General features: G+C 41.5%; 1 protein-coding gene across 1 annotated transcript in view; it reads right to left on the bottom strand.

Annotated features, from left to right (window-relative positions):
* Nucleotides 1–16,464: 16,464 nt before the first annotated feature.
* Nucleotides 16,465–26,100, bottom strand: part of LOC310861368 (uncharacterized protein) — a gene marked incomplete at both ends in the record, with an annotated part of 118,259 nt that continues 108,623 nt past the window's right edge. The window contains 4 exons of the mRNA XM_083768788.1: nt 16,465–16,647; nt 16,792–16,982; nt 17,106–17,207; nt 26,030–26,100. The exon at nt 26,030–26,100 is cut by the window's right edge and continues 88 nt beyond it. Of these exons, the coding sequence (XP_083624914.1) occupies nt 16,465–16,647; nt 16,792–16,982; nt 17,106–17,207; nt 26,030–26,100 (547 nt within the window). The remainder of the gene's footprint in view (nt 16,648–16,791; nt 16,983–17,105; nt 17,208–26,029) is intronic.

The following is a 26,100-nucleotide window of genomic DNA, read 5'->3' as shown; positions in this document are numbered from 1 at the left end:
TTTTTTTATTTATTTATTTTACTACTATATGTAAAAATCTACATTGCCACTTAAAATCCATATTATGTGATGGGACGACTCCCAAATCGAATTGGAATGAATTGAACGGGTCTATTAAATGTAATGTGTAACATACTTGTGTAAATACATGCTCTGTTTCTCAGTAATAAAAAAAATCAACATATTTTCATTGTTGTTTTTATTTCATATATATATATATATATATATATATATATATATTTACACTATTAACGGTGTTAGATTCTAGTTAGGTTCTTACGGTGGTAGTATACTAAACTTTGCGACTATTGTAACTAATCAGGATTATGCATTGGTGATGATCCTGCCTTTCTTTTGTTGGGGAGGGTGTAACGTATCCGGTACTGTATACAAAACCCTGTTTGACCTCAAAGGTCGGCCATGATTAGTATGGCAGTTATTCTTTAGGCTCCACCTCTCCGGGGATGTTCTTAAATACGGAGAATAACCCTACATAACTGAGTAATCCTACAATAGAGACACTAGCTGCCCGCGAAGAAAGAAAGACAACATGTACTCTACCTGCTACCAAGATGAGAATAGGAAAGTTTGGGCCTTATCCGACGGCCGGAAAATTCGTCTGTCTTTTTTTCCATTCAAGAATCAGCGATTTATTGAACTCTATACATTGGAAACAGGCGACAGTATCTTTGAAGACCGGCTGCCTTACATACGCATCTATGCATCTGAATTTGAGCGATTGGTCCCTCCTATTCTTGAGTTCTGTAAGTACTTGCAATTGGATACAAAGATAAACCCTGGCTATATCAAGCCATCTCGATTTGTACGGGCGAGCTCTGAAATACCGTCGCGTGGTGACACTGACGGCTTCATCGTTGACTGTTCTAGGTCAAATTTATGGTTGCTACTAAGATACAAATCTCATTGCGGTACCCCAGTTGAAAGACCTAAGAGTATCATGGAGAAAGAGAAATGCTTTCCAATCCAACTAGCCGTTGGTGTGGATGATTTAGGGATTCTAAAGCATGTGATGTGTGAAGCCATGGATTTCTTCACAACTATAGAGAATCAATCTTTGGACCTACTGGAAGGCTACCTTAGAGGCGTCAAACGTGTGGATTCACGATCATTGGACTACTTCAATGAAAAGAAACTGAGGCTTGTGGATTACCAGACATGCCATTCCAGACCTACGGGGTTCTCGTTCGGTAATCCCAGACATAGTAGCTTCTCGCTCGGTGATCCCCCAAAGCCAGCTGGCGCTACATTATTCTCAATGGATAACCGTCCTGTAAATCATGATTCGTACAGCGCCCTAGAAAACGATGCACCCACGCCCCACTCTGATCTAGAAACCGATGGACCAACAATTGCAGCTACCAGCCCACCCCCTCCTACACTATAGGTAAAATGCTAACTCATTATTGCCAGTATATTGCGCCATTCACGCACCATGGAGGATTCTACTTCTTCATTGGGAGAATCAAAGTCGAATGAAGGGACCTCTCATGGTGGATGGACCCGCAATGGACCATGTATACACCCCCCGTGGTGGCATAACATCAGTACTGCAGATACGGACAGCGATGAATATGATGATGCCCGGGCATTTTGCGACTATGATCCGGAGAACGATGAACATTTTGAGAGGGCATTTTGGGGCTATGGTGCGGGGGACACAGAGTATTTTGAGACGGTAGACCTATCACCCCCAAATTAAACTGCTCCCCATGACCCTCCAGCCTCCGACACACCATTGCTTTCGCCGCCATACCCCCTGAATTGGCCACTGACTTTGGATGAGTTTGGTGGGACAAACCCCACAAATCTTACAGATATTGTGAAAATACATGTTGGTCAACTACTCGCAAACGCTATAACCGAACAGATGAAGGATGATTGCAACGGCTGCCGCATAGACCATTCTAGTCAAACCGAGCACACATGTTTGAATATTACGCCCCGATATTACTTCTACAATCATTTTAAAGATTTAATGAACAAGTTGTGGACTGATGATTTTATACCGGGGGTTATTAAGATATTGAGAACTAGCGGTATTGAGGTAGGACCACTGCCAATGTCAAGAATCCATAGGCTATGTACATCTTATTTGCATTACTGGAAGGATTTACCCTGATATGATCCAAAAAATAATAATCAAGGACATAACTATTGCCACTATGATTGACCTGATTGCATCGTTGTATATATATCTATATATATATATATATATATATATATATATATATACATACATTATAAATAGTTGATGACTGAGTATATTTGATGTCCTGGTGAATTCATTGTCTTGTACATTTTGCTCCATGTTGTGCCACAGTGTATGTTCATCTGCATAATTGTCTATTTTCTGATCAAAATAAAACCTGATAAACATGAGATACAGACTTTTGGTATGATATTTGGTGCTGACCATGATCTAAAGACCTCGTATAGTATAGACTTACACAATTTTCTAAACTATACGTTCTGAATTCTTGGAAAAACATCGGTACATCAGTATTACATGGTTTAGTATACACCATGTAGATAACCTGTTACATTTACACACTGCACCATCAGACATGGTGATGTTAAGGTGTTTGTATTAAAAACATGCATGACCCATTCTAACTATCCACTATTTGAAACATTCAACCATATTTTATTATTATGCATGTAGTTTAGAGTTTTCCTATGTATCGTGAAAAAATGTCTATGTCAGATCACCGAGTTTAGATAATTTAACTAGTATAAATAATATTTACTAGTATGATGGCTGTTATTGCCTCGTAGTTATTGTCAACACAAAACATTGTGTTTTGTGTACAGGCCCCGTCTACAGATTCGGGTTGAATTCCCTGGAAATCCATGGATGCCTATACCACCATGTAATATAGACTATAGTCTATCTAACTTTAAATGTCAATAATACCTAATAGTAGCTATTGTAAAATGCCGTCAATCTACTCTAGTCATCGATCCGTATAATTGTAGGTGAACAACATAGTGTGTTCATCTAAAAATACATAGTCCAGTCAACTCATTTCAAATTTAGTTACGCCAATATGATATACATGATTACTTTAAACATGTACCCTACTACCATGAACTAACCGTACATTACTCAGTATTAACCCCAACCTCACATCTCAAACGGCCACAGACATGCCCGGGGGATGCCTGAACCATGCACCATGCAAACGCCATAAAATACACTCCCATGTACCAAAAATAATCCAAGTCATACAATAAAATAAACCATTAAGCCAACCTGAACCATGCAAATGCCACAAAACATACAATCACTTACCAAAATAATACAACTCATACCTTAAACAAGTCATTAAGACATCATGAACCATGTAAAAATTCCCCAACCACATACCCACATACCAAAAAGACATCACCACGTACCAAAAATAACCCATGTCACGCATTAAAACAAAACATTAAGACACCGTGACCCATGCAAATGTCACAAAATACACCACCATCTACCCAAAAAAAAAATAACCCATGTCATGCAATAAAACAAAACATTAAGACACCATGAACCGTGCAAATGTCACAAAACACCACACCCCATACCAAAAATAACCCATGTCATACATTAAACCAAAACCTTAGCCCAACCTGAACCGTGCAACTGTCACAAAATACACCACCACTTACCAAAATAATACAACTCATGCATTAAACCAAAACCTTAAGACACCATGAACCATGCATAACTCACAAAACACCACATCACGTACCAAAAATAACCCATGTCATGCAATAAAACAAAACATTAAAACACCCTAAACCATGCAAATGTCACAAAACACCACACCCCATACCAAGAATAACCCATGTCATACATTAAACCAAAACCTTAACCCAACCTGAACCGTGCAAATGTCACAAAACATCACATCACATACCAAAATAATACAACTCATGCAATAAAACAAAACCTTAAGACACCCTGAACCATGCATAACTCACAAAACACCACATCACGTATCAAAATAACCCAGTCATACATTAAGCAAAACGTTAAGACACCCTGAAACATGCAAATGTCACAAAACCCCACATCAGATACCAAAAATAACCCATGTCATACATTAAACCAAAACCTTAGCCCAACCTGAACCGTGCAAATGTCACAAAATACACCACCACATACCAAAAATAACCCATGTCATACATTAAAACAAAACCTTAAGACACCCTGAACCATGCAAATGTCACAAAACACCACATCACGTACCAAAAATAACCCATGTCATGCATTAAAACAAAACAATAAGACATCATGAACCATGCAAATGTGACAAAATACGTCACCACGTACCAAGAATAACCCATGTCATACATTAAACCAAAACCTTAACCCAACCTGAACCGTGCAAAACTTTACCAAACAATAAAAAACAAACGGTCACAACACCATCAACAACACTTAACACAAATATTTTCACACCACAGATGCAGTAGATTGAAAAGTTGCTTCCTACCTTTGAGTTAGTGTTGCTGAAAAACACCCAGATCCAAATGTATATTCCATATTTCCATATGTAGTAACTAAGTGTGGACTGTCAACACGGAGGCACACATTGACAGTTGTGATCATGCGCAGATTGCATCACCTCTGCTCCACCATACTGGGTACAAATTAAACGGCCATTAGGGGGAGCCATAGTACAGTGAAATACAATGGGGACTGAGGAATAGCTATTGATTCACTGACTGAATACTTTTATTGGCAGAAGTGTAATCAGTATAGGATACAGTCAACCACATATCCAAAGGGATCACTGATAAAAGTCCTTGCTGTCTTGTTTCCAATCGGTCCAGGGTAATCAATTCATAATCATGGCATATATTATGATATATATATATATATATATATATATATATATATATATATATATATATATATATATATATATATATATATATATGTGTGTAGGCCTGCATGTTGGGGGACAAAGAAGGGCTTATAAGGATGTGGAGGTAGTCACTAGACATAGGTCAGGGGGGGGCAATCTTTATTTTATTTTTATAAATATAAATACCTTGGAATACCGAGGTATAGATTATCAATATCGGCATCGTACCGTACTGTAAAATCTCATACCATGGCATGCCTAGTTTGTACCGTCTACCAGAGGGAAGTAGCTGGAAGTCGGTGCAGGGTGGATGAGACGGGGTCGTTTGCTATCTTGATAGTTTTTTTTTTTTTTACGAAGTATCTCATTGTAGATACAGCCTAATTGCTGGTGTCTCTTCCCAATTATTTTTGAGGCTAGATTTACTTTTCGCTGCAGCTTGCTTCTTCCTTTGACCTTTAGATTGCCAAACCACATTGCCATGTTAAAACACAAGACTCCCTCTGTCAGGTTTTTATAGACTGTTTCCACGATATGCTTGCTCACTCTAAAGGAGTTGAGCTTGCGTAGTAGGTGGAGACGTTGGTTACAAGTTTTAAAAATCTGTTCAGTATTTTCACTGAAAATGAGTTTGCTGTCAATATATCTCCCTAAGTATTTAAAACTGTCTACTACCTCCACTATTTGTCCACCATTTGTAATGGCCTGCACAGGTTCCTCTTCATGAATGACAAGCTTCTTTTGTTTTTGTCACATTGATCCCTAACGAGTTTTTTTTTTCTTCCCCGCACCAGTTCTGAAGAGATAATAGATATGCTCTGTATGATTCCTCCCCACTGTCCCCCCTTCCTCAGTAAGACAACTGAGACCACTGCTTGCGGTTGAAAGGAAACGTAAAATCAATAAAAAGCTGGCCTAGTAAGATGGGGATAAGCAGGCTGATAGTTGCATAATCAGTTCCTCTCTGACTTTTATAACCAAACTGGAAATAATCTAAGCTGTTAAAAACCATCGCTATAATTTGTCTGCTTATAACTCATTCAATACATTTTCCCAAAAATGGGAGTAAGAGCAATACACACACACACACACACACACACACACACACACACACACACACACACACACCCAGCAAAAGCATGTCCCTGTCACGACCCATATACGAACTATTGATCCAAGCATGCAAAATCAATACTCACACACACAGCCACACAGCCTGTACAGAACCTACTGCCCCAGACGAGGCGAGAATTAGTTTCACTGGCATGTACACAGTACCACTGTAATTGTAAAATAGTTTAAATTAATGATCATTGATTGCCAAACTGCCGTCCTCATCCAATCTAATCCTCAGATACCGGAAGCTCCAATCAGCAAAATCAATATAATGACGTCATCGGAAAATGCTAAAATGCCACGCCCACCCCTCTAGGGACCGCCCTCAGATGGGTGGTTAGGATCCCCCCCTAAATAAAAAGGGTGGGAGGGATATAGGGTGCCCCTTACTACTACTGTTATGGACTTGGACTTGGCCAGAGGGAGAGAAAAGGACATATGTTTCTGTCTGTGTAAGTAGGCTATAGCCTGCTACATTACTGGCATTGCTTCTGTCTCTGTAGCCAGGCCTACACAATACGCACGCACGCACGCACACACGCACGCACGCTACTTACACAGAGCCCTGAGAAGTGTTATAAGGAACTAATAAGGCTCTTTGGACAAGTCAAATTCTTAAACTTCCTCTTTTCTTGTTCTGATCAGCACAAATTTATTCATAATGAATAATGTCTCAATCTAATCATTAATTAATTGAATAATTACAGTGCTCCTCAAGGTCAACTTGTGCATTTGTTGTAACATACAGAGGACTTTAAGTGATCCATACGAGCGTTCCTCGTCTAATGCCAACCTAGAATTTATTTCATAAGAAACGAGTTGACAACTTGTCATTTCGGAGTAAATTCATCACGCCAAGTTTGCCTGCCAATACGAGCATTTTTTGCAATTTTACAATTTACAATTTAGCCATTTAGCAGAAGCTCTTAATCCAGAGCGATTTACATTAAGCAAGAACAAAAAGCAGCTTTTTTATGCAAACTTTGTAGTCTGTGTTTGTGTGAAAACAGGGAGGGTGTGTTGTTAAACACACACCCAGGGTCCTGTTTCACGAAACTTGGATTAACTAATCCAGGATTTAGGCCAAAACCAGGCTTTTTGAATCCTGATCTTTACAGCCTGGTTTATTCCGTTCCACTAAAGCCAAGCGAGACTCAGAATTGGCGGATTTGGCGAGCCGGGATCAGCAAGCCTCGCTTACAAGCAGAGATGGGCAAAATACATTGAAAATGTATTTTGATACAAAATACAAATACTGGGTCAAAAATTTTATCTAAATACAAAATACAAAATACATCTTCCATCCCAGCGAAATACAAATTACAAAATACAGAAAAAGTATTTCAAATACGTATTTCAAATACATGTATTTCAAATACTGCCCATCTCTGATGGGCAAAATACATTGAAAATGTATTTTGATACAAAATACAAATACTGGGTCAAAAAATGTATCTAAATACAAAATACATCTCATTTCTTCCATCCCAGCGAAATACAAATTACAAAATACAAAAAAGTATTTCAAATACGTATTTCAAATACATGTATTTCAAATACTGCCCATCTCTGCTTACAAGCGCGTGCACGCATTCCTAGAAAAGCCATGATGCCGATCATAGATTTCTTGAGCGTGACCAATCATGAACGAGGCGAGCAAATCAGCAGGAAAGCACTATCTGAGAGCTGTGGCTTTCACGATTGAGGAGCAGGAAAACGTAATGCTATACTATGCTAGGCAATTTAAAAAAAAAAGGGCAATACAAGCGTGATCAACAAGGCGAGGGAGAGAGCGTGGCAAACTATTGCCGATAGATTGAATGCGTAAGTTGTAAAAATATTATATATATAGCCCTATAGTCGAAGTCCATAAATATATAATTCAGTGAACCTATAGCCCCGAGTTGTGGAGGGTGAGCTATAGTTCCAAACGGGCTTAAACTTTAAGGGCACTTTCTCGAAATAGCGCACTGAGCGCATTTGTGCAATGCAAACGCCAAACTAATAGGCGAGTGCGCTCCGGATTCGGTACGGTATGGAATTATATCCTACTAATCTACATGCTGTATATGCGCCATGAAATGTTGACATTACATTAAGTCTGTCTGTCTGTCTGTCTGTCTGTCTATCTGTCTGCATGCACTGTAGTGTCACGATTGCATGGCATGGCAATACCGATTTTTCAGAATGTGTTATTCCATCATAATTTGAGACTGAGTGGAAGGCACATAACCTACAGGCCATTACAGCCGACATGGCTGTAATGGATTGCATTTTGGGAAGTCATTCACTATTTAATTTAATTAATGTACAGCACAAACACAAGAGGAACATGGGAGCAGTGTAAGGTGAAACATAAAGATATCTTACAGAATGGTAAGTGCCTGCAGTCTCAATATAAAATGTACAATTGAAGGATAAATCACTTATTCACATATGCTGCTCACTTTTATTATTATTTTTAGCAATAAAAAAGAAGAATTATGTCTGTGGCACGGGCGGTGGCCCTTCCACACAGGATTACACCCCAGCCGAGGACCTGGTCCTAGCCGTTAATAAAGGCAGGCCTGTGGTGGAAGGGATCCAGTGGGGGACATCCACAGACCATAATCAACACCATTCAGTGGTATTATGTGGACTGGCTGATGCAAAGGCCTGACATTATTGTCTTGCAGTGTCAGGAAGGCCCATGATTCTGATTGAGCCTCCAGAAGGAGCCCCAGTGAGTGTTCGAATTTAATGACACCTGTCAAGACTAGGTCAATACCCTAAATTCCACTGTTCTATTGAATGTGCAGATTGAGGGCTTTTCTGAAGAGGAGGACGAGGGGGGGGGGGGGCAGATGAGGAGACTGTGTCGGTGGTGGAGGTATCATGTCAAATTGTCAATCATCTATTCAATAAATATATTTTTAGAAGTCAGTGATGTGGTTGTCATATAAATTATAATTTCCTAACAGGAGGAACCATACCTTTATGCTGGACAGAGCCAGCCATATGACCGCCAGCGGGCCAATGCAGTGAGTTGGCCTATATAACTTAAGGACATTCACCTCCAATTCCTGCTGCATGCTGTACTAATTTGATATGTGTTTAACAGACTTCACAGACTGTGAGGAATTTGTATGCTAAACACCTCGGAACTCAAATTGAATTGGGTGAGGCCAACATAGAATACCGGAGGAGGAAAACGAGGAAGTTGGACCTCGAAATAGAGGCAATGGAGAAAGCAAGTATGGTCATCATTTCAATGCACACTGAAACCATGACTGTAACACAATGTGTTAATCATATTTCCCCCTCTCTCCTATAGGATACAACAACAACAGCTGAATAAAATAAAATGAATAAATGCATGTCATCTCTCTCAGTATTTATTGGTGCAAATAAGGATAACATAAAGTATGCTTTAGGCCTATACTGAAAGGTTTGTGACATTCAAAAAAAGAAAACAGGCATGAAGAAGAGGGGGGGGGGGGGTCATAGAAAATGTCCATGTGCAATTCGTTCCTTGACAACTGTCCCCTCAGGGTTGTCAGGGTAATGGTGTGGGATGTCATCCCAGTCCCTGTCCTCCACCACTGTGGGAACCCTCTCTTTTCTTATTCTGGCAATATTGTGGAGGACAGAGCATGCTATAATTATGTCACATGCCCTGTCCGGGGTGACTCTGAGGTGGATGAGAGAATGAAACCGGGCCTTCAGCACCCCAAAGGTCATCTCAATTCGTGCCCTTGTTTTGGCGTGAGCATAATTATATCTCCATTCTGTAGGGGTCTGAGGATCTGGGAATGGGGTCAGGAGGTAGGGTTCACAAGGATAGCCCTTATCTCCTAGGAGGTTGCCTGGGAATTCACCTGAGAACAAAAATGCAATAATTAGGACTGCATATATAGCAGGATAAAACGTTGGAAACTAATTGTGTGAGGTAGGCCTACTATATACCTAGTTCAAGTCTCTGTCCCAGAGTGCAGGGTCTAAATATCCTGGCGTCATGTGCCGACCCTGGCCACAGTGCCACAACATTGCTGATGATAAGGATTGCATCACATATCATCTGAAACGGTAAAATAAGATGTGTTAAGTTAATTGAACTTATAGCCTATGTCATTCATGTATATTTAACATGAACAATGAGTCATTCATTCTTTTTTTTATATAATATATATTTTATGCCACAATTTTGTAACGCATTTTTCACCGCTGTGTCAATCATCTAATGTGATCCTGGGCTCTACACACCCTCCACCAACCTAGTCCCCATATATGGGGGGAAAGGGGAGAGCAACGGACTTGAACTCATGCTTCCTAAGCCTTCCTTCATGCCTGAGTGTCCAAGTTGCTCCTTTACCCCTGACAGGGGGGAGTTTCCCTGGTTGGACGTAGCGCGTGGAGGGAACACGTTATTCCAACCAGTTCCTTTCCCCTCCATCAGGCGCACCGGCTGGCCAGGGGGAGGCAGTTTAGAGACCAGGATTACTGCATGTTTTTTGTGAGGGTACCTACCCTAGGGGACACGGGGAGAACATGCAAACTCCACACAGAAAGGCCCTTTCGCCAACCCCGCCTTCGGGTATGGGAACTGATGACTCGGAGGAGGAAACACGCCGCCAGCACCCACAGCGTCCCGAGCGGGAATCGAACCCAGGACCTTCTATAGCTGTGAGGTGACAGCACTACCAACTGTGCCACCGTGCCCCCTCAATGAGTCATTCTTACTTGAACATTGATGCTGTGGTACCACTTGCGATTTACAAAATCCCCCTCATGGTCACCTGCAGGCTTTTTTATTTTAATGTGGGTGCAGTCTATAGCCCCAATGACATTTGGAAAGTCTGCAAAATTATATCAAATAAATAGTTAATTTCGAAAGTTACACATACACATCATTATACAAGAGTATCTGGAATTAAATTCATGTTACCGCCAATTTGGTAGAAGTCCTCCTTAATGATGTTGAGGTTTCTATATGGCCAGGGAAGGTGATGAAGTTATGTGCCAATTCCTTAAGGGCAAGGTAGACTCTGCGGATTGTCCTGCACACAGTGGCTTTGCTGAGCTTTTCTGCATCACCAACTGTGTACAGGAACGAACCACTGGCAAAGAACCTCATAGCAATACACACCATCTGTGGCACTGTCAAGGCTTGGCTCCTTGCAGTTCGGTGAGAAATTCGGGGGCGTTTCTGTTTTCCTCCCAGAATTTTCCCCAGTGAGGGGTGGGAGAGGCTGGACAGCAGACGGCTGGATTTTGAATTTCTCTAACTATAAACTTTCATGACAGCAGACAGCCTAAGTACAAATATAATTTATGAAAAGCTACTATACAGTGAAGTCTGTTCACAGAATTAAGTTGTTGTAGGATATGTGGGGATTGACGAGGTACCATTTGAGTGGGCAAAACCTTACATATACTAAATAATACTAAATTGTTTATAGGGTCAATATAAGTAATATAATATAGCCTTTCCACAGGAGTATCTTTTTATATTTTTCAAAAAATAATACAAACAGCCAATAGCATATTACAAAGTTATCCCCCTCACTGGGGAAAATTCCGGGAGGAAAAACGGGCACGCACCGGGGTGAGTCTTCTTGTTACCGAGCAGTTTACACATGTAACGTAGCCCGTCCCCCGAAAGTCTGTATCGCTCATATAACCTGTCATCATTGAAAGCAAAGGGGTCAGACCTGTCAAGAAACACCCTTTCCCTTCTGAGTGCCCTACGTAAGATCAGCACCTCTTCGTCTTGAACATCCAGCAAAAAAGGACATGCCATCCTGAAGCTCTAGAAGAATCAAGCCTACACAGGCTTTTATTTTACTCTCCTCGCTAACTTAATTGAAAACACCCTTGCAACCTTGTTAGCCATTTTTTATAATATCAAGAATTTATATAGCCTATTATCAAACATCTAACAATCTGTGTTATAACAGAGTAACAATGACATATCACATGAGTCATTCTGAAACAATTATGATTCATGGTCACACTATTTAAGTAATATAGTTACATTTATTATATCTTATTGTATTGATTTCATTTTATTTGAATGCAGTGTAATCAAAATGAGTCCATATAAGAACATAGGTGTTGAATTAACTGTGGAAAAAGTCATTGGATTTAGAGCTGTTTCACAAAACATGGCTTAACTAGAACTGCACTCTGTCGAGTGCAAACTTGCTTGTTGCACACTAGTAGGCCATAAATGGCCAACTAGTGCGCAAGCAGAGCGCGCAAGTTCTTTCGACCGCTGTAAACTGTCAAATCTCAGTATCTCTGTGAAGGAACGTTTGAAATTATTAATGTTTAGATGTAACTATTTGCTACCTACCTACTTTATGCATATAAACACCTAACCTACTTTATGCATATAAACACCTAGTATTATTAAGTATGATTCAAGTTTCTATCTATATAAGAAATACTGTTTTATCGTTGTAGATATATGTGATGTTTATGCAAGAAAACAGCAAATCTGTTTCTTACGTCATCATTAAGAGCTAGTCATACACATACACACCACATACTCTGGTCCCAGCAGATCAGGCACAATTTGCTATTTTATTTTTACTGATTATGTAGATTATGTATATAGTATACGTATGACTAGCTCTAAATGATGACGTAAGAAATATATATAGTATATATATATAGTATATAGGCATATACTATATACGTATACATATATACTCTATACTCTATACCAGGGATGTCAAACTCAAATACACAGTGGGCCAAAATAAAGAAATTGGTACAAGTCGAGGGCCGGACTGTGTTTCAACACACGGGGAGGGGGGTAGCTGAAAGTTGACCTCAAGTGATATACTTTCACTGCTGATCAATAGTGAAGAGAAGACGCATGCTTGCGCTTGCGGGCCCTCGATACACGTGTGACAATGCACTCGCAGTGCATTGTGGGACTTGTAGTATTATGGTGGTCCGTGCAATATACCAGAGGGCCAGTTCTAATACTAATTAAATATCATCCCGCGGGCCAAAGATAATTCATTCACGGGCCTGATTTGGCCCCCGGGCCTTGAGTTTGACATATATGCTCTATACTGTATAAAGTGTGTAGTTGTAAGTTGATTATCGGTATACTGTGGTTACTTTGCGCCAAAAACCGTGACAGCTGTTCCGCCATTTGATGCTTACGCAGAAAAACATCAAATCTGTGCCTGTGTTGCTGGACCAAATGACCATATTTCTTACGTCATCATTAAGAGCTAGTCATACACATACACACCACGTACTCTGGTCCCAGCAGATCAGGCACAATTTGCTATTTTATTTTTTACTGATTATGTATATAGTATACGTATGACTAGCTCTAAATGATGACGTAAGAAATATATATAGTATATATATAGTATATAGGCATATACTATATACGTATACATATAGGTCCTAATTCATTAAAAATGAAATACGCCACCGTTACACTGTGGCGGAAACCGATATCGTATTTATCCGTCCGATCAAGCTGTGTTGAGATGACGTGCTATTCAGAGAGTGCTGTGTAACACAGGTGCGCTGGCGTAGCGCAGGTGTAGGGATGTCAGTAACGGATAGTTTCCCAACCGGTTACCCTTTAGGATTAACCGGTTCATTACCGGATAGTGGTTGATTTTTTTCTTTTTTTAATGGGCTACCCCAAATGTAATATGCATGTATAGGCTACATAATTAAAGTTGGTAGACGAATGGCATACATTTATTTATGCTCCTTTTATAAAAGACAAACAAAAAAGCAACATTTAACAATATAAATAAATTGTTGTAGGCTTCTGGCTTAATCATCAATAAACAACGCATCGCATCTGCATGATGCATGCATCTGCGCGTCTACAGTACAGAGGTCCGCCGGTTCTAGTCCAACAAAACATAAATAAATCCAGTCCAGATCCGAGCAACCTATACCTATAAAGCCACTGGACGCATGGGCTAAGCCTTTTTTTATTATTAAGGAAGATCAGCATGCATGTCACCGTGTTCCGTTTGTTGACTTTTCGCTGACGAGAAAACCCTCAAACATCGATAGCACATGGCTAACTTTTGATAGCCGTAAGCCGTGCCAGTGTGGAGACGGATAGGAGGGCAGCGGCGGCTGTAAACGTTCTCCCTCCAGGCCAAATGGCCAATAATGGATTTAATAATGTAGGTCTCTGCATTGATACGGTCGACATGTGTTCATCTCGTCTCGCTGTCACTCGCTTACATTTTGACTACCGCAAAGCTACCGTTGTAACTTGTAGCCAACTAGCCATTGAAGTACAACAGAGAACGGGGACATTGAGGGGGCAGAAAACAGAGCCCGAGCGCTGTTCATGCAGCCTGGAGTGCGACAAGCTGGGCGGCGCAAATAGCAATTTTAGGCATGTGTGCAACATGACAACTGTTTTAAAGTATTGTACAGTGACAACTACAGTCTCTGTAATGTTTATGTTGTACTATTACTAAAAACGATCTAAAATAAAGGGATTTAAGATCAGAACACGCATTTATTATTATGCAAATTAACCGTTAAAGCTGATAAAAATATCCGGATGTTTCTTAACGGTCGGCTAACCGGTTAACCGGTTAACCCCTGACATCCCTACGCAGGTGTATGTCATACTGAATTCAGCTGGTGCGAAGTGATCGGGAAAGCACCCGACAACCTCATTTGCATTGATCCACGCCCAATTTCATACCATAAAAGGTCTCAATCATGACTCAGCAGTTTGTGAGATCAGCTGGCACCATGGCGGCGAGAATAAAGAAGCAAAATTACAGCGCTGTAGAAGTAGAGGTATTGTTGGACGGCGTAGAACGTCACAAAAATATTATTTTTAGCAGCGTCAGCAGTGGCTTCAGCAACGTCACGAAGGCTGATTGTTGGAAGGAAATTACCCAACAAGTAAACTCCGTCAGTGCTGTGGCGAGGTATGAAATATGAATATAGGCCTAGCCCCTTATATTAATTTGATACATGCATGGACCACAAACAAGCCCTTTATAGGGCTTTTATGTATATAGTTTCTGCACCATTGTATTATCGTAGGCCTACTAGGCTTATTTGCAAACCGACAATGTTTATTATTCAATAAAGGACATTGACGGAGGTCAAAAAGAAATGGAGTGACCTTAAACTTGATGTGAAGAAAAGGCTGACCAGGCAGCGCCAATCCATGGGTGCTACCGGGGGGGGTCCGGGCGACGCACCACCACCGTCGCCCATGGACGAAAGGATCAAAGCCATAATTGGTACCAGTCTACTTTTTTATATCCATATACAGTTACATTTGTGCATGATTGTTGTTTATTTTCTATAGGCCTACCATTAAACAATACACAATTATCTTATAGGAGAGGTGGCGTTGTACGGAATCCAAGCCGCGGGGGGGATGGATACTGATGCCTTGGATTTGAACCTCCAGATGGACGAAAGTGATGGTAATTAAACTATAGGCCTATATAGGCTTGCATTTAATCAACACATTATAGACTTGAATTGTCCTGCTTCTTCTTTGATATTGAGCACAACACAGGCTATACACACTCTATTCAAGCAGCATTGCACCATAAAAATGTAGATTAATATACGATGTTATTAAACAAGGAAAAAGGCACAATAAATAATTGTAAATAATATTTATTGGGGGAAAAGGCACATCAAATGATCTTTTTTTATATCTGATGATGCTGCTTCCGTGGCGTCGGCGTCCTCATGGGAGTCGCGGCGCTCCAGAGGCTCCACCACCTCCCAGGCAGCTCGAACGCGGTCCTCGACCCCCGCTCGGGCTCAGCGCTCCACGACCACCACCACCCAGGCCTCGCCTGCAGGGCCACCCGCTCCCGCTCCCGCTCGGGCTCAGCGCTCCACCACAACCACCGGCTGCTGCTCACGGCTGCTGCTCGCAGGCCTCCGGCTCCACCAGACGGCGAGGTGCCCTCTACCTCAGCTTCTGCTCCTGGTTCTGCAAGAACCAGAGTTCGGCGACCCTCGGAGGCTGCCCCCGTGGCTGACCGGGACGCCCGAGTGGAAGTCATTTCAGCCGAGGTCTTGCAGAACCAGGAGCATTTGCTGAGGGCGGTGGAGAGGGTCGCGTCTGTCGTGGAGGAGGGTGTGAGGGCGGTGATGAGTGGTGTGGACAGGATCGCCACAGCCCTCGAATCCATAGCCACTGCCAGGAGGAGAAATGAATAAATAAAACTATAATTAAATGTTGAATTTGCTTTATGTGTCTACTTATTCAAGGTTATTATAGTTAACTAAAACTAACAAAGTAACAAACTGAAGGGGAAAACTAATTACAACGAAAACAAAACGGATACGAAACTGTATTGTGTAACTATTTCCATGTTATCAAGAAACAAACTGGCTATATCAAATCCGTTAAACTATTTAAAACTAACTGAATTAGAGAGACGAAAAAAACGTAAACTAAAATGATGAATTAAATTAAACTATATTCATCCTTACTTCAAAAACGAGCGATCAGTTGTCGGCGCAGGGCCAGTCCTGGCATGTTGGCCTCTGCGCCAATGGGTGGGTCCACCGGCATGTCTGCAGGTGGGGGCAGTGCAGGTGCTCCCTCTGGAAGGGGCACACCATTCCGTTCTGCTATATTATGCAGCACGCAGCAGGCCAGCGTGATCTTGCAAACCTATATATATGGGAACAAATTATTAGACTGAACAAAACCTGTTCTGTTATAGCATGCCTTAATGCCTACCGTTTTCAGCTCATGATGGTCTACTCTACTGTGTGTGTGTGTGTGTGTGTGTGTGTGTGTGTTTTATTTAAATACCTTATCGGGCTTGTAGAGGAGCGTCCCTCCTGCCGTGTCCAGGCATAGCCAACGGGCTTTCAGCCTCCCTATGGCGCGCTCCACGACGGATCGGGTTCTGACATGGCTTTGATTGTACGCCCGTTCTTGTTGGGTCTCGGGGGTGAACAGTGGCGTCATCAGCCATGTTGCCACGGCATATCCTTTATCACCTGGTATATAGAATGAGATAGATATGGTTAGCCATTTAGGCCTACAATCCTGTCAATTTAATTTCCATGAGGCAAGTGAGGGGGAATGGCACTAAATATATATACAATTGGAAAAACACTCACCAATGAGCCATGCGTCTCCAGCAGCCCCCTGTGCGAGACGCATGCCTACACTGCTATTTTGCAGGATGAAAGAGTCGTGGCTGCCGCCCCCCCAACGGGCAACTGCATTTAAAAAAATCATATTCGCGTCACAGATGACCTGGACATTGACAGAATGGTACCCTTTTCTGTTCAAATATGGGTATGGGTCCTTGGGCGCCTTGATGCGCACATGGGTGCAATCTATTGCACCGATGATGTTGGGGAATCCTGCTGTAGAATGAAAGTCCAGTTTTATTGTTCGTTGTTGTTCGGCAGTGTAGGGGAAAGAAATGTGGCGGGGAACCATTCGGATGATGCCATCCAGCACTTTGGTGAGCGTGCGGCTGAGAGATGGCTGGGATATGCCGGACCGATCGGCCACCAAACGCTGGAATGATCCGGTGGCCAGGAAGCCTAGTGTGCAGAATACCTGCACGTGTGCAGGGATGGGATCTATAATAATAATAATAATAATTAATAACGGTAATAGGCTTCATTTATTTTATATGCATTGTAAACAAATAACTGCTGCAGGCATGGTCTAAATCTGGGCAAAAATAATCCAATTGAAACCATTTTTCTAAACATTTTAATTCGAACCTGTTTGTTTGTCTGGTGAGCTCTGGCTCCAGCTCGACCAAGCAGTGCCTTGGTAGACGGAACCGGCACTGTAGCCACTCGTCGTCCTCCTCGAAAAAATTGGCCCGGTCCCTGAAGATGCGTTCTCTCCGCATTGCGCGGTTCGCCAAGTAATCAAGCAGCAATAAATCAGCCATTCTCTTTGTATTCTGTTACTATAAAGCTTGTTCTTCTCTTCACACCGGTTTGACGCTGCTCCCTGGGGTTCTTATATAGTGCCATTGATCACTTAGAACAAAGCTGGTCCTGATTAGCGCACATTTTTGATTTATTTTTTATTTTGAGAGAGGCTTCTGAGAGTGAGCATGCTAGAAATATCCTAATAAATAATTAAAAAGTTGTTGGGCTTGCAGGGGCATTTTCTGTATTGGACTGTAACTTGCCTATAATGCATGCATTTAGGCATACAAGTGCACTCGGCTTTTATATATATATATATATATATATATAGGCTATCTTTTTTTTATGTGCTGATCGACCAATATGTTGGGGACACATGCCTACATATTTTATCTGAGATTTGGGAACAATTTATTGATTCAGCATGAAGACTAAAGCCTTCTGAATAAATCTATACGCAAGTGTATGCTTCCGCAAATTTCTCCGCCACCTAAAGAGGTCCCGTAGGATTTAGCGGAGTTTCCGACGAACCAAAGTCAGCGTCAAGTTCACGGCCATTTCCATGAATTCCAAATTAATGTGGGAAATCCACGTAAATGCCTTTCCGCTAGCGTCACGTCAATATATAAGCGGAAGCGCGCTGAAGAATCAGGCCCATATATATACTCTATACCAGTGGTTCTCAACCTGTGGTACGCGTACCACCAGTGGTACTTGAGCCCCCCCCAGGTGGTACGCGGAAAATCTTCCCAAAAGATCAGGGATGCCGTGATCTGATCCACAGATCGGATATCAGGTCGATATCAGCCAAAAAACGTGATCTGGATCGGATCGGACTACAGCGAAAATGACCGATCCCAAGCACTGCAAGCACTCCACTCCAGTCCATTCCAGTACTCCACTCCAGGCCATTATTCCTCCAGCAGTGTTCATAGACTGCTACAGACACAGTCATATGGACAGTAGCAGACTGTGCAGGCTGCTAGGCTAACCACTAGCCAGCACTGCTGCTCAGAAAGCAGCACTGACAGCCGCTCGCAATGGGAGTATTATATATTATAAAACGAAAAAGACAGCCGAGTGCAAAAAAATAAAGGGATGGATTTGCCACCGTGGCAACTACAGCAGCAAAGTTTCAGCCTTAGCTCCATGCAAGCTAATCTTTAGCATTGATTAGCATCAACATCTTAGTAGACGAGAGAGACGGAACAGCGCAACAAGCTGACAGCTGAGCATGACGACATGCTCATGTTCTTAAAATTATATCTCCCCACAGTCCCCAACAGTTTTGTTTGACAAATATGACCGCTGTTTGTCAATACTTATGTGACAGACCATGCTATGATGCTAATAACTGCTTAAGTGCTAACTGCCAACCAATGCTTAAATAGAACGGACATCACTATAGTTACATTGTCACGGACAGACACAGTGCTGTGTAGGACAGTAGGCTACACGGTTTTTAAAGTGGGATCAGGGGTCCCCACTCCCAGCCAAATGATACGTTCCATTTGTACACTAAGAGTTAAATTGACATTGATTTTACAATATAAACAAATAGAAAATAATAATTTGGGGTCCCAGAGATACAAATGGCTGGGTCCTTAATATTAAAATGATGTGAATTGATAGATCCATAAAAACACACAGCTGCTGTATTGGGGCAAATGAGTTTCAAAACCTGTATTCAGAATTAATGTGTATAGCCTACCTATGCTATTGATAAATGTATTAACTCAAAAAACATGGGGATGCCTGTATGGCTCCTCATTGTAAAGTAGTTAAAGTGCCTGTTTTGTACAGCATGATTTTGGCTGACGTCTGTGAAAAATAAATAAATATTCTTAATTTCTTATTAGGAATATTTTTTTCTCCTGTGTGAACTGTGCATATATGTATATATTTTCACATAAGTTATAATGGTGGTCATATTGTCATTATCATTTTGATAACAGTAGGTAGGTACCCGAAATCCATCATAAACCAGCCAAAAAAGCATCAATAACCACTAATAGCATGCGCGTGCACGTTTGGCGGTGGTGGTACTTGGAGTGATAGAAAAAATCTGAGGTGGTACTTGGTGTAAAAAGGTTGAGAACCACTGCTCTATACTGTATAAAGTGTGTAGTTGTAAGTTGATTAGCGGTATACTGTGGTTACTTTGCGCCAAAAACCGTGACAGCTGTTCCGCCATTTGATGCTTACGCAGAAAAACATCAAATCTGTGCCTGTGTTGCTGGACCAAATGACCACAAATTACCATATTTCTTACGTCATCATTAAGAGCTAGTCATACACATACACACCACGTACTCTGGTCCCAGCAGATCAGGCACAATTTGCTATTTTATTTTTACTGATTATGTAGATTATGTATATAGTATACGTATGACTAGCTCTAAATGATGACGTAAGAAATATATATAGTATATATATAGTATATAGGCATATACTATATACGTATACATATATACTCTATACTCTATACTGTATAAAGTGTGTAGTTGTAAGTTGATTAGCGGTATACTGTGGTTACTTTGCGCCAAAAAACGTGACAGCTGTTCCGCCATTTGACGCTTACGCAGAAAAACATCAAATCTGTGCCTGTGTTGCTGGACCAAATGACCACAAATGACCATATTTCTTACTAAAGTTCTCAACGGGCCCAAAAATTATGGCCCGGCCCGACCCTACCCTAACTGGGTCGGCCCGAGGCTCGGCCCTACCCTAAAAATTGCCATAATGTTAAGCCCGAAGCCCGACAAAAGCCCGACAGAAAAAAAAAGTGAGAGAAAAAAAAGCAGCACTAAATGGCAGCGCAGCGGCACCGTGTTTCAGTGTGAAATTGAGAACGGAGATAAACGGATTTATCGAAATAAGGATGTATGTAACTCACGTTAGAATAGGCTATTATAATGTTCCATAACTTCCATTTCCAATCATTCTAATGGATTCCATACAGTGGTGGTGGTGACTGGTGAGTAAACACGAATAGCTGCTGCAGCTCCCTCCCTTAGTTTCCTCTGAAGTGAAGTTGCTTTACGTGTAGCTATAAGTTATATATCACTGGATCGTTTGGTGACGTTGATTAATAATTAGGTTTTATTCATCGCAGCCAGCTGGGTTAACGAGACTCAGTGCAACATGACGAAAACCTGACGCTTCTTCAGCTGTGATAATCCGATTGATTTTATAAAATATTTAAGCATATGGCAACTTGGCAAGTTAACTGGTGGTTAGTAGCTCGTTTGGTGCGCAAACCAGAGGGAAACCAGCGGTAGCAAGGCACGCAAGTCTCTCACCGTTCATTGTTCTCTACTGCCTGCGCGCGGGGCAGGCTGCAATGCTGCTCTGGCCTCGTACACACATGCTGGACTGACATGATCTGTTCTGTCTGTGTTTCATGGCCGCCTCATTCTCAATGCTTTTTCAATGGAAGTCACGTGGTTTGACATGTGTGTACGAGGCCTCCGAGTCTGAAATGCCAGTGCGATGCGACCCCGTCTCCAGTCCTCCTCTTGTCACAAGTGAATCGCCTAGCGCAGCCCTCTTCATAATAAATACATAGGCTACACGTATACACAATCACATTACACAAATAACAGAATTGCTATTTTTATTATAATAACACTTAAAAAATAATAATAAAAATGAACAAAATTGCGAAAATCACAGAGCCCGAGGCTCGGCCTGGCCCGACTAATTAGCATATTTTTGGGGCCCGGCCCGGCCCTAAAACGTCGGGTCGGGTCGGGCTTGGTCGGGCCTGGTCGGGTTCGGGCAGAGTTTGAGAACTTTATTTCTTACGTCATCATTAAGAGCTAGTCATACACATACACACCACATACTCTGGTCCCAGCAGATCAGGCACAATTTGCTATTTTATTTTTTACTGATTATGTATATAGTATACGTATGACTAGCTCTAAATGATGACGTAAGAGATATGGTCATTTGTGGTCATTTGGTCCAGCAACACAGGCACAGATTTGATGTTTTTCTGCGTAAGCATCGATTGGCGGAACAGCTGTCACGACGAAGGAGACCAGGCGAAAACATTACTTGCGCGCTCTGCTTGTGCAAGTAATGATCAGTAAAGACATCAGGATTAGGTTAAACCTGGCTGTTAGCCTGGTCCGGAGCAGGCTAAATCCAAAGCATTCGTTTCCATGGTAACTAATGTAGCATCACTTTCATGAAACCGAATCAAGCCTCAACATATCCAGGTTAACTGGTTAAGTTAATCTGGCAAGATCAACCAGCTTTCATGAAACCGGTTAATCGCTGATCCAGGATATATTAAGCCAGGATATGTGTTAAATCCCGGCTTAATCTCTAATCCAAGTTTTGTGGAACGGGCCCCCAGGCCCGACAATTTAAAGGGGATGTGGTTGTGTTCATGACTTGTGTTTGTGGTGGTTTCCTGCCTCTCTTTTGTAATGCAAAAAATAACAGAAAATTAACAAAATAAAGCAAGACGTGTATTAGACAAAGTGAAATGATCACTTGTACGAACGATGTAGGTGCTGCTGATGAAAACGGATGTGGTCTAAGTGTGAAAAACATATTTTTAATTTCACTACACCTTTAAAATGACCAACGTGGTCAATGTTAATGTCGTTTGCAGGTCATTCCATGTTTTAGGGCCACAGAAGCTAAAAACAGATCTAAAGTTCAGAGTTAACTTTTGGTACCTTGCATTTGGGGAAATTACTTGACCGGGTGTGGCAGGGTTCAGACATAAAGTCCCTTTTCAGGAAAGATGAGATATATTTAGGACATGGCTTTATACTATAAAGCCATGTCCTAAATACATCTCAATACATCTCATGCGGCCCGCGACGTCGTCTTATGCGGCCCGCCTGCCTCAAGCTATTTTTTAATAGCTAAAATATAGGCTAATAAGTAAGGCTGCATGATATATCGAACATGTACCTTCATCAGAGTGGAGAATATAAGTATAAATCAAGTTGAGCAAAGCCACTCTTCTCTGCCCCTCTCTCTAACAGACACAGTTAACGATTGCTTGTTAAGTGCCTGCCAGACAGACAATCAGATGAAATGAAGGCAGGTGTAGAGTAGACTAGTGAACTGAACATGTTCTCTTTATATCAAGTACTTCATACCAGGCCCTTATGAAACTACTTCTCAACAAATCCAAATGGATTTCATTTTCCATCCTGAATGGCAGTAACTAGCATACAATGAGAACTGAGAAGATCTCCACAAAGGTTTACTCATCAAAACTGATTATAAAACTGTAACCATCAAAGCATGCACTCAACATATAATGGTTATGTGACCATGGCATGTGCATAATATAAAATCTTATAAGTTGTATCTGATATTGATTAATATGGGGGGTGGGTTCAATGAATCAATTATTAATCGGCAGAGCTGTCGACTATTGTCAACATATTCCCCAATTTCCACTGAGATTATGGGGTGAATGAATGTGAGACCCATCTTCTCTTTCTGTCATAGTGACATTGTCCTGCATCAGATCATGTCCAAATCAGGTTCTCCAATCTCCAGTAGCCTCTTCAGTTTTTTGAAGATTTTTTGAGCCCTTACGGAGCTATGTGTGTGGCTGGCTGGGTCTGTATGTGTGTGTGCGTGTGGCTGGCAGGCTGGCTGGGTCTGAGCATACATAGACAGATAGATAGATAGATTATAGCAGTGACTGACTGAGACATCGAGCGTGCGTGCGCAACTGGTTGTGGCCCCCATCAAGTGACCTTTTGACCAATGCGGCCCTCGCCCCAAGTTGAGTTCGACACCCCTGCTTTATAGCATGGCTTTATACAAAAACAGGTGTCAATGTCAGGGAGGGCCATCCAACCTTGTTATATAACCTTTGATTCAAACCTTTGATGACAATATTCAAAATACTTCCATAAAGGACAACACTGAAACTGACTCTGTCTCCCGTTTTTCCCTGTTTATTCAGGTAGGCCTAAATATAGTATTAGGACATAAAACATGTTCACTATGAGCACTTTGAACTATAAAACTAAACTTGTCTTGGTTGTATGCCAGAAATGACGTGATTCTGTAGTAGTTTGATGTGTGTAGTTGAATCTAGGCCTAAGCAGTCAGATTCACACCCCTGGGGCATGTAACATACTTATAATATTTGCAAATCACAAACTGTTTTTAAACTAGGGTTTAAAAACAATAGCATAAAAATAGCATTTTTACTTGGGGTAAAAAACTGAGGAGAAAAAAGACTAAGCAATTAAAAGCTTTGTTAAAAAAAAGTAAAGGTCCTTTTTTTTAACAAGCGTGGGTCAGTGCAGCAGAATGCCTGGTCACCCATGGAGGTGCAGAGCTTGGTCATGGGTGTAATATTACACAGGAAAAGACAAACCCTGACACCCTGGATAATGTATATGTGATTAACACAGCAACTGAGCTGGACAGTTCAGTAGTCAGTCTCAGTTGAGACAGAATATAATGGAATATAGCTCATTATAGTCGCTACCATTACTACCAAGCTGATGAGAATAATCCTAAAAGCCCTTCTCTTCGCGCCATTGCCACTGTCCCTCTGTCCATCTCCTGGTCCAGGCTGTTTCAGAGCTCTGAGGACTGAGAGGCAGCAGAAAGACAGCACAGAAATGCACACAATGGGCCCAGGCCGTAGCGTAACGGTCTGGGCACCGGACTGGTGATCCAGTCGCGGTGTGCCGCGGGTTCGACTCCCGGACCCGACACGGCCTTTACCGCATGTCATCCCCCCATCTCTCTCCCGTTTCCTGTCAGCCTACTATCTGTCCCTTAAAAAATCAATAAAAGGCGTAAGCCGCAAAAAAATATCTTAAAAAAAAAAAAAAAAAAAAAAAAGAAATGCACACAATGCAAAAGCCCAGAACGACGTAAAACATCACTGTGTCTGACCAAAACATAAACGAGCTGAGTGCAATCACCATCAGCCAGACAACGCAGCAACAGGCCACCCTGTACCGGAGAGCTTTGTACCTGAGAAACACCACAGGGTGAACCACCGCTATGTAACGCTCCACACAGATACAACACTGGAACGATGGGACAGAGAACCAGAAAAACACAATAAAAGTAAAGAATGAAACCATTCCCAATGTACGGATATAATTAAACTTTGCTGTTTCATAACTTTGTTTAACTATTGATTCAACCCTCCTTATGGGGGTGTAAGAAACAGGTATGGGTAAATTTGTGATTTAAACACACACCGTTATATTACTCAAACACACACTTCCTCCAAGTTGCAATAAGGCTCCCAAACAATTACTTATATTCCGGCCATTTTATTACTAAAAACTCATAACACACTCACACACGTACAAACACACTTCTACTAAACTTGTGTACAGTAAAAGCCTTATTTGCTTTGTCTGGCCCGTGTTTAGATATAGTTCAAATAGCTTCCACAACTAAATGTTCTTTAATCAATAGCACAAGATTCAGAGGTTGCGACTTTAGTCGCGTTAGTGGCATTAGGTAATAAACTGAAACACAAAAGAAACACAACACATACTATTAATTCACAGATCTAGCAACTGCACAAGCGTATCATTATGACAGAGTTATTTAACCGTACTTATTAACACATTTATAAAGACTTACGCAAACGCCATGCTTCCTGCTCACTACATCTCTTAGAATGAACTGGAAGGGCCACGCACATCTGCATTATCTCTGTGTAAGCATGCCTCTCGACATCTGATACTTCCTTCCTCATGCCATTGCCTTCAATTATTGACTTGTGTCCCACTAGTATGCGTACTAAGCATTCCTCCTAGTAGTAGTTGGTATAACACATTTTACCCCCCAATTTACCGTATTAATATCTACATCCCTGAGATACTGTAATTGGTTGATAAGAGGATTTCTGTTCTTATATAACACAGAGTATTTCTGTATAGGCAGTGAACTTCCTTAGTAGCACTAACATCTATACATAGACAACACAACATGCAGTTACATATATAAGCTGGGTCGGCACTTAATATTATAATGAGCCCACCACCCGGAATAAACGCGACACCCAATGTATTGTTGAGTGTGAAGACCCATGCAAAGAAAAAGACAGAGGCCAGGGTAGAAATGATCACAGATGCAGTCAGGTTGAGATAAAAAGAACTCAGAGGCCATCGTCCCACCAGCTCCACCCAGTAGCAGCCACAGAATGTAGATGTTGCTGGGGAGAACCAGGATGAGGCTGATAGACAGT

Source organism: Protomyctophum parallelum, assembly GCF_964188405.1.
Source record: "Protomyctophum parallelum genome assembly, chromosome: 7".
NCBI lineage: Eukaryota > Metazoa > Chordata > Actinopteri > Myctophiformes > Myctophidae > Protomyctophum > Protomyctophum parallelum.
The sequence above is the reverse complement of the archived record's forward strand: the minus strand, read 5'-3'. Positions and strand labels throughout refer to the sequence as shown.